The following is a 10,653-nucleotide window of genomic DNA, read 5'->3' on the forward strand; positions in this document are numbered from 1 at the left end:
TCACTACGCACGACTGAAGTTTATAACCGTAGCAACAGACCCCAGATGAGCTCAGCCGCTCTGCGGCTCTTTTTTACATATTTCCCATCCCGGAGCATAGGTCCTATACACCCCATGTATGTGTATAGGATATCTATGGTGCATCGTAAGTTCGTAACCCTTTTATTATTGGTAGTCACAATAATTTCCTATTGCTACACAGCTTGTGTGCAAACAGCCTCCGTGCGGCAGTGGTGGCGGCACCGTAGTCTGGCACCACTCTGCGATACCACGCCACGATGCCTTCATGAACGCTGGCACCTTAGCGTTAGTTCCCATCTCGAACAACTGATCGCTAAATCACCCTGCCGTTTGGCGACAAGCGCTTAGAGTATTATTAAGTTCGTTGACTTGTCCAAATCCTATGGCTATGAATAACAGCACAGCACAGCAGTGCAATACACATATATTCACGCACATACCAAATCTAACAGCTACAATGTAGTGAAAAGCACAGTAATTTTACAGTTGGGCGGAGATTAAGTTCAGGAGACCCCGTCTTGCAAACATGCCCAGTTCCGGAGACCACCTCTTGCAAACATGTCCAGTTCCGGAGACCCCCATTTTGATGTGCTGAGTTTTTAATAATGAGCTGAACTTTTAAATAATGAATACAATTACAAATTAGCCTAGTAAATGCTATTATTAGATGAATGTTTGCTAACAATCACTGTATTTGACATTGTCTAGTGAAAATGAGATGAACTTTGACTAACAAGAGATGTTTAAATGTGGGGTTATCATTCAATGTGATCTTGACACTGAACTATAGGGTTGGTTCGTGGGCTGCAACGGATTAAGGAAATGGGGATGGATTGGACACACCTCAAGGAAACTACCAAGTAACATCACTAGGCAACCACTAAAGTGGATCCCCCAAGGGAAAAGAACACCTTAATCTAAGGGGCACCATAAAAACACCTATATGAGAGATCTTGGAAGTGAGATGAGGGCAATTGGCCACAACTAGAATGCCCTAGGTGGAGAGATTGGCACAAAATGGAATCAGGTGCAGGAGAGAAGACATCAATGGCCTATGCTTCAGACAGGAGCGAAGAGCTTAGTCCTCATCATTTATCATGGTCACTGCAGTGTGTCTAGGCCTCTACCGATGTATACCACAGAACATGTCTTTTGTGTGTATACCTATAGCACAAGAAGGTGGCTAAAACTATGTAGATGTGTATTTATGGGTAAATTGGTTAACATTCCTTTCAGATACAACTTGGGGCTCCTTGTAGATTGCTCCGATTCTTGTCTGCTGACCTTCAAGTACGCAGGAGAAGACACAAGTGATGGCAGCTCCGACACCGAAGAAGCAATTTCCGTAAAAATTTTTAGTATATTCCTCGAATGCTACTCTTCAATTATTTAGCTATATCTTCATTTGGTTGAGGCAGTTTTAAACGAAAATGAATATAAATCTTCACATTGCTTTTGACATTCTGCATTAACCAGGGTTTTATATGTTTTAGTATTGTGCCAAAGATTGTCAATGCTGGCATTGCTGGTGTGGTTGGTGTCAGCTGTGTATTTCCAATTGACCTGGTAAAGACTCGTCTACAGAATCAACAAATTGGACCAAATGGGGAACGCATGTACAAGAGCATGTATGAAAACCTATTTACCTTATTATATTATATATTCCATTAATGCAAACTTCAGAAAACGTTCATATGCCTCCAAACTGCCAAGTTAATTTTGCTGGCCATATAAAATTACTGTGAAGGTAATAACGGAAAAATCCAAGCCTAATTATGAAATCTATTGCAGTAAAACCCCATGTTACCTAAATAATGCAGCACTCTAGAAAAAAGTTCTTATTGTGAAAATCTATTATGTTCATACATTAAAAATAATTACGCTTTCCTATTGACTTCCATTATATAATTGGAGACCCATTCTTATGGAAAATGGTTCAGCTAAAATATGTACTAGAAGAATAATTGCGAATAAGAGTAACAATTTTTAACCACATATATCGATTATTTAAAAAAGTTACACAATATAAACATAATACTTGTAGGCAGAAGAAGTTCAGTTTTAAAATGATTGCAAGGGCACCTGAGACTCAGAGGTGCATGGTTATCAGCTGACTCACTTTCATTATCATTATCATTGTTGGGTTAGGGTGTTACAGCTTCAGGACTTGCAGGCTTAAAGTTATCTCAAGTTGATTGCTGTTTAGTGTGTGTGGATTTTCTCTTTGTACTAAACCCTGTAGCAGCTGTGACTGCCTCTTAAAATAACCTGTACCTGGAATATACTAGATGCTCGGGGGGGGGGGCTGATTGCAGGAATATGCACATATTGCACATTTCATAATCAGTCCACATATAGGTTAAACTTTCTAATGTAATGGCAGTGGATTACGCTGGGGATTAACCTAACGTGTCGGTTGCTGGTTGAATATTACTCAAGTCTTATTAATGGTGATTCAACATGCCATTTTTGAGTCAAAAATCCCACTCATTTTTTTGAAAAGAGTATGTAAGAGAACATTTGTTTCGTTTCGTATCACAAGTAGTATTGTCATAATTTACAAATTACACGTGTGCGAATTTAAGTAACCCATGTTATTGTAATTCAGCGTATTACTGTAGAGTGGTATTGTTTGTCTTTTATGGTCCATTGCAGTTCTATACCACACAGTCTCTCAGTAATTACTAGCTAATTTCACACACGTGGTGTAACATTATTTTAAAATATTCCCAAAATGGTTTCTAGGCCTGCAACTTCAGTGTTTATTTATTATAGTAATATGCAAAGGATTGTCTTAATGTAATGTAAATGCAATGTTTATCCCATAAGTTCATTGTATCCTATGTGTGGTATAATTGATTGTTGATGTAGCATATATACTTGCAGTAAAATGTGAAGTAAATGTTTGATGTGAAAAGATGGAGTAGCAGGACATTCTGTGTGGTCACACATGATACTTAATCGTCATCTTGCTTCTCATTTGTATTTTCCCAGGCTTGACTGTGGAAAGAAGGTATTCAAAGCAGAGGGCTTCCTGGGAATGTACAGAGGTACTGCTGCTACATGCAAAAAGATTACTTACATTATGTTTATAATAGGGAATCTGAAAATTTATTCCTGATGAGGTACCCGTGTGTAAGTAGACTTTAACTAAATTTGCTAGATATGTTCAGTGATTGAATTTTCACATTTTCCTAAGACCATTTTAAATTGGACTTCTAAATTGTGACACCGACATCTTCCATACGTCTCCTTATGTTTAGACTTTATAAATATTAATTCATCCTATGAGCCTTTTGCAAGTTCAACTGAACGATGATTGCATTAAATTTTGTTCTACCATAGCAACAACTCGGGGGTTGTAATATGCGTGATAATATATATCTGATATATGCAGCGTTATTTTCTTGTATTTACCAGGTTGCGCAGTGAATGCATTGCTTATAACTCCAGAAAAAGCCATTAAATTAGTAGTAAATGATTTAATGAGGCACAAGCTTAGCAAAGATGGGTAAGTTTCAAGTTAATAATTGTAGCTATACCTAGAAACAGAAATGCAATTAGTAAACTGTAGATTATAGGTAAATACACTTATTTTCATGTTGAAAAAATTGTTCCTGTTTCTTACTCATTCAGGATCAATTTATTCTGGTGCAATATACATGTTAAATCTTAGTTTGAACTTATCGGTAGTTTTTCCTTTAGCTTTTAACTTTTTAACCTTTTTCTTTGATTTTTTTCCTGGTAATTGCTGCTGACATACACAGCCACATAGCATGATTTTTGTCAAGGTTGGCTGTTAGATGATAATGCTTGTTATTAAAAGCAAGAGTGAAGAATCTTGCGAGTGTCTCTCATGAATCTACACAACTACGTTGTGTGCTAACATATTTGCTAACTTTTCCATGCTGTAGCATTTCTTCATTGGTTCTAACTTGACATTGCAGACAGTCGCTGTCTCTACCACGCCAGATGATAGCGGGTGGAAGTGCTGGATTGTGCCAGATAGTGGTCACAACTCCAATGGAACTACTTAAAATACAACTGCAAGATGCAGGCAGATCAGGTAAGGTGAAGGTTCCATATAACTGGACTAATCCACTAACTCTAACAGCATAATGCACCAATATGGAACATTGCCTGAGGCCTTAACTAATAAATTCCATTGCATCTTTACACGGAGGCATTCGGTAATAAAAGCCTGCTCCAGGGAATAGAATTAAAACCCTGGACATGACTATATAATTTCATACAGGTTTTATTTTGTTGTATGTTCACGATAACACAGTATAGTATATCAGATATGGCAAAAGTAATGCAGTCTATATTTTCTACAGCACTGATATGTCTATGAAGAGTTTATAGTTTATAACAGTACAGTAGCTGAAGCATATCTTCTATTTGCTGTATAGAGTTCGATTATGCTCCAAACTTTTTTAAAGCTATCGTCTATATGCATGACCCTGCTAAAGTGTTTAACTTATGTTGGTGAGTTCCTACAATTAGTTATCCTCCTTGTTTGTATGGTAAGCAGCTATTTCTAGACATTCGTAATGCATTTCAAACAAGCTCTACGTTATCAGTATTTTCAAGCCCCTGTTACTACAATTTCTCTTGTAGTTAGTCATTGTTAACTTGCCCTATAAAGTCTGGCAGGTTTAATTACTATGAAATTGAATTCATTTGGCATGTAAATGCGAACACACACGTAAATGCACTCCCCTAGTCTGGTTTATTAATAGCATATTGGCCCGTGAAGCTGTGGTGGAAATTTTTGTGACCAAACTGCAGTTGGCCTCTTTTTTGTTAGTTTTTTTTTAGATGAAATGCTGTAGTTCTCTTCAGTATAAAACATTCTTCCATGTAAACAGAGGCATTTGTTCTGCATGTTCTTATAATGTGCAAGAATGAATGTGTCTCAGCTAACTTGAATCAAAAGTTAAGGTTTGCATCACATTTTACCATCATGTGGGCATGTTTGATGGCAGTGAGCTAACCCTAACTTGTTAATCCTGTGAGTTCATAAAATTGTCAATTGTATGTTACCATTTTATAGATAACATAGATTCTGGGGATAACCCATAGTTATGCTGCCATGTGTAGCAATCTGTCACCTTACACTGGAATGAAATATCTTTATGACTACTACAGTGGTTTTTAGTAGACACGGTATGCTTCAGTAGGCTTAGATTGAGTACACTGTTAGGTATTTATGGCATCAGACTGTGACCCACTGTTTGGTAATTGTATACTTCCAGCCCAAAAAGGTAGCCAGCCAGTAGCTAGGAAGTCTGCGCTAACCATTACTATGGAATTATTGAGAACAAAAGGAATCTTTGGTCTCTACAAGGGGATGGCTGCGACCATGCTACGAGACGTTGTCTTCTCTCTAATCTACTTCCCGCTATTTGCCAACCTTAATAAACTAGTAAGTTTCCTGCTGTGCATATGTTTGTGGTTGAGATCGAGAGGCTTGAATACAAACTTGATGTCAGTAATGGCATTGTTTTGGTAGCTCTCTGATACTTGTAATTATTTTCGGTAATGGCAGGGCACTTTATTTGCATGCTGATGCTGTGCTCAGTGCATCAATGCCCTGTAGCCCCTTAAGAGTTTCCCCACGGTAAGAATGGTTAAATTTAAACAATTTGCTATTTCAATAGGTTGGGAGTGAGAGTTATTTTAATGTCCAGGACATATCTGCCTAGGTGGCAGAACTAATCTATATCTATCTATCTACTCTATTATACTTACATCGAATTGGCTATGTATGTTTTAATACAAAAATACCTGTTCAAATAAATCATAACTTACTAATGCATTATTTAATGTGATGGAAATCTATTATTATCTGTAACAGTTATTACAGAGGTGACTTGAGTAATACAACTGTTTCAGGGCCCTCGCAAGTCGGATGGTAGCGGGGAGGCTGTCTTTTACTGGAGCTTCATCTCTGGTTGTGCATCGGGATCGGCAGCAGCTCTTTGTGTTAATCCATTTGATGGTAATGTTACGCCGGAGAACGTTTGTTTAAGCTGTGGATCGTCTCTGTTTTTGGTTCTCTCTCTCTCTCTCTCCCTGTCTCTGTCTCGCTCTCGCTCCCTCTCTCTCTCTCTCTCTCTCTCTTTCTCTTTCTCTCTCTCTCTTTCTCTCTGCCTCTCTCTCTCTCTCTCTCTCTCTCTCTCTCTCTCTCTCTCTCTCCTCCTCTCTCTCTCTCTCTCTCTCTTCTCTCTCTCCTTCTCCTTTCTCTCTGCCTTGCTCTCTCTCTCTCTCTCTCTTTCTGTTTCTTGTTTCTCTCCCACTTTCTCTATCTCCCTCTCTTACACGCATTCACGCATGCACATACTCTCTCTGTAAATGTTCTTTTTAAATAAAGCTGTCATGCATGTAGAGCTTTGTCAGCTTGTATTATGTGCTTGTTAAGTGGTAATCTGTTGAATTACTGTTAAATGTATATACACGCTATTTTACATTTGTAGTTGTGAAGACCAGGTTGCAGACACTTACTACGGCAGCCGGTGATCGCACTTACACTGGAATTCCGGATGCTTTTCGGTAGGTTTTCAGTGGTTTTAAAGTTTCGCGTGGACAGAGTGTGCCATCATAAAAATGCTGAGACGTTTTTTGACAGCTGTGAGTTTATCACGGTTTAAGGGCTCAATGCCACTCTACATCAATACGAAAAGACAATGTAAATCTAAATAACTCGTAAAGGTAATGCGTGTGTGATGCTGATTGTTGTTTATTGCAGGCAAATCCTGAAGTATGAGGGTGTGAAAGCATTCTTCAAGGGAGGTGCCGCCCGTATGATCGTCATAGCACCACTGTTTGGTATCGCACAGATGGTCTACTATTTTGGCGTGGCTGAGAGCATTATGGGGATTGAACAGCATGCAACTGTGTAACACTAGATGGCAGCACTGGGGGGCAAGAAACTGTTGACGCTTTTTACTAGTCTACTAATTAGTTTTCTGTTATTTACACTACGCATCAGCTGTGATGGAGCGGTTGGGAGTATTAGAGGCTCTCTGGTATTACGAATAATAATTGTAGGTTAAGATTATAGATTTCCATCTTCTTCAGATTAGCAGTGAAAATAAAGTGCTTCTCTGTGTGTGACTAGCATTGCAAGAGTGCTTGATAGACTGATGTATGGGTATGTGCGATGCACCAGCCACCGGTTAGGTTAGGCCAAAACAAAATATATGTGTGGTTACTGTTACATGCCGAAAAAAATAGGGTAGGTAGGTAGGGAAAACATTTTATTTTCTTGAAATATTTTATTTACGAACCATGTCTGAAGGATGTGCGTTGTGCCTTTTGAAGCAGGAACTGGAATTCATATTTTTTTAAATTTTAAATTTTTTTACTTTAAAGAAAATTTACTGTAAAATGTTTAGGATCGCTGGGAATAAATAGGGTCGGTCGGGAAACCGTAACCACACCTATATTTTGTTTTGGCCTTACAATACTAGGACCACTTCTTTACATGGTTTGCATCTAGAATGCAGGTGAAATCAACTAGTAGGACCAAATTCGTATCTACAAAATGGATCGTAACGGAGCAATAATATATTTTTCCCTTGAGTCCACATATAATATATATTCTTTCACCTATGTTTTAGCCCATGTGTATTAACCCAACCAGGCTGTGTGACTAACGTCAATATACACGTTAGGTCCCCTAACCCTAGCAAAGACCGTTTCTTGGAGCTACATGTGTATCATCAGTACTGTATGTAAGCTTGTTCAAATAGTCATCCTCTGCTACCATATGCAATGTACGAAATTATGCATATCACTAAGTAGTTTTAGAACCTTATTCAATTATTACTTGTACAAATAATGGAGTATAGACTAAAATTATTGATAAACACTCATTCTAGACATTCTTACATAGCAACATATAGTCAAGAGCGTATTGTGTATGTACTTAATACGCTCTTGATATAGTACATATGCAGTATATAAGATTAACCATATATCGACCCGATAGGTTGAATCAGAATCGAATTCAGAGTTTGGTGCAGTTTTATAGCGCCAGCTTGTTCAATGTACAGTTGCTAGTTATATTGACTGCTTATATGCTCATCACATTAAATTCCTAGAATTTCAAACTGTATTATCACACGTCTATACGGTTGTGTTTGCTATGTAATATGTTGGCTAAGTACACGTTGCTGGGTGCTGTGGGGTGTGAGCAGATACCACCAGTAGAATAGCTGTTATCAGGGGCGTGTACAGGGGGGGGGTCCAGGGGGTCTGGACCCCCCCCCCTGCTCGCGCAGAAAATGCATTTTAGAGGGGTCTAATTACAAAAATTCCCCAGACCCCCCCTTCGCGTGCTCGCAACCTTCAGTTATGGTTAGTCCCCTTCCTGGTAAAAATCCTGTACACGCCCCTGGTTATTGTGCATTAATATGCGAAATATACTTGAATGTTGGCCTGGGGGCCATTGTCAGAAACAAAATTAGTCTAAGCATTAACTTTTTGATGTTTCTGACAATGGCCCCAGCCTTTTGGGGCCTTGTATATTATAATTTGTCTAATATAATACCAGGAGTGACTAAAAACAATGTTTTTTTCCACTCCTGATAATAATAGCTGATTCAAACGCATGCTTCCAAATTTACTGCATTGTATTGTCCATATATGTAATATTCTGGATAGGCTATCTCTACATTTCTATAATATTGTTAGTCATGTGACATAAATTAACATTGTTATGAACTTCTCTCTCAGCAATCACTCTAAGATATGTTAGTGATTGTTCGAGTGAATTAGCTGTTACTAGATGACCAAATAAACCATTAATGTTTATTGGTGCTGAGGATATAGGAGATGTTATTGACTAGTGTAATCGTATTATAGTAGCAATATATCGTAAGCATTGTTGCAGTGTGTGCATTTATTACGGTTGAACCTTGTGAATCTGGCATTCCATAATCTTACAACTTACATAAGCTTATATTATTCCTGGCGCAGTTTTATAGTGGCTCAGCAATATTTCGAGAGGACATTCTTTTTTTTATGAAATCATGATCATCCGTCGTTCCATGTGTCTGAAATATGTAATCGTGTTTCTACACATCGAGAATAAACTTCAATATAAGCTCGGCTTAGGCTTAGGTATGCTGCCGTTAAATTCAGTGTTCTTGGGTTCACGGATTATTGAGGTTTAATTGTTTGCGTAATATGCACGTTAAACAGCCTTGATTTGCGACGTTATTGGAATTTAATTGCTAATACGTAATATAGGCCAACGGAATGCAAGTTTTAAATATATTTTTATGCTAATGTGTGAAGAAAGCGCTTAGCATTTAAAAAGTTTATTTAACACGTTTTTTGTTATATGCCTCTAATGTTTTTTGTGCCGCGAATGTATCCTTGATTGCTCGCCAAACTGGAGGTATGTGATTGCACATGCGTGTATGGGCGTTCGTGCGTGCATGTGCGCGTTCGTACATGCGCGCCGCGTATGTGTGTGCATACGTATAAATATTCATGTGTGTTTAAAAGACGTGCTATGAAACGATTGCTGCTGAGATGAAGTGCCATTCCCGTGATTTCTAGCCACACGTTTTATGTATGTACGTTTACTGCTGTGTTTCCTTACGACGGCTCGTTCAAAATGCATCTACCAGATCTACCAGATGCAACATGTAGGTTACAGCTCTATACGTATACATACACACGGTGAATACTGTCACGATGGTTTAATATTTCAGTGATTCTACCTCGTAGAAGTCTAGGTGGTGCTATCTAAAAAAAAAAGTGCTTCAAATGTACATTTAGTGAACAGAAAACTCAATATCGCAGAGTGTATGTAGAGTGCTTCCGTGTCTTTGCATGGTTTGTTGGCGCAGTATTAAATGTATGCGCTTTTTACTTGTACACAACTTATGACTCAAGGGGGGGGGGTGAACTTGCGTCATCTTATATTTAAATAAATAGGACCAGGTGGTGTGTACAGCGAAGTATCTGGGTTTTAAAAAAAGTTGCATTTTAAATGTTTAATGTATTCGCGTATAGGTAAATTCCATGCCATGCTGAACACGTCGTTCGAAACGTGAAAATAGGCTATGGCTAACCAGTCGACGCCGCATCAGCGGGGCCACAAAGACAAGACGCTCATGGCGAACTTGTTGGGGGTGTTAATTTCGCGAGCTCTGTACGTCGTGAATGGTTAGAGAACATTCTGCTTTCATTGACCAGTGGTATAATCACAGTCGTACTGCGCACGTACCAGTGCAATGTCTACGTCTTGAGTGTAACTTCTGAGATGTACTATATTGCGATTGTGTACCAATTGTCATCAATAAAAGAACAGGTTAAGCCGTGATGATGTGATATATAATGACTTCCGTGAATTCTCGATCGTGAATCTGGTCACCGTAGGTTATAGATGCTGCTCGCTATGTCTTTCATAATCGATAAGTTTCTTTCGCACTCTATAGGTAGTGTAACTGTTTTGAGTGTTTTTGCCCTTCAATGCTTTCTAACTAAACATGCATTCTAGTCGGCATTTAGATTGCCGTAAACTCTTCATGTGGTCTATATTTAGGGTGGAATTGTCGTATAAAAGAACCCTGTTGTAGCGCTCCAGGCAAGAACGCGTAATTAGATGCAACG

General features: G+C 38.6%; 1 protein-coding gene across 2 annotated transcripts in view; it reads left to right on the forward strand.

Annotated features, from left to right (window-relative positions):
• LOC106808144 (mitochondrial glutamate carrier 1-like) overlaps positions 1 to 10,373 on the forward strand; it is a 17,028-nt gene extending 6,655 nt beyond the window's left edge. For both annotated transcript variants that reach the window (XM_014810725.1, XM_014810726.1), the window contains exons 2-10: positions 1,258 to 1,366; positions 1,515 to 1,649; positions 3,016 to 3,071; positions 3,442 to 3,532; positions 3,969 to 4,087; positions 5,280 to 5,449; positions 5,920 to 6,025; positions 6,501 to 6,576; positions 6,773 to 10,373. In XM_014810725.1, the coding sequence (XP_014666211.1) occupies positions 1,335 to 1,366; positions 1,515 to 1,649; positions 3,016 to 3,071; positions 3,442 to 3,532; positions 3,969 to 4,087; positions 5,280 to 5,449; positions 5,920 to 6,025; positions 6,501 to 6,576; positions 6,773 to 6,926 (939 nt within the window). In that variant the 5' untranslated portion in view covers positions 1,258 to 1,334 and the 3' untranslated portion in view covers positions 6,927 to 10,373. The remainder of the gene's footprint in view (positions 1 to 1,257; positions 1,367 to 1,514; positions 1,650 to 3,015; positions 3,072 to 3,441; positions 3,533 to 3,968; positions 4,088 to 5,279; positions 5,450 to 5,919; positions 6,026 to 6,500; positions 6,577 to 6,772) is intronic.
• Positions 10,374 to 10,653: the final 280 nt, after the last annotated feature.

The sequence above is a fragment of the Priapulus caudatus genome, unplaced genomic scaffold (assembly GCF_000485595.1).
Source record: "Priapulus caudatus unplaced genomic scaffold, Priapulus_caudatus-5.0.1 Scaffold255, whole genome shotgun sequence".
Classification (NCBI taxonomy): domain Eukaryota; kingdom Metazoa; phylum Priapulida; class Priapulimorpha; order Priapulimorphida; family Priapulidae; genus Priapulus; species Priapulus caudatus.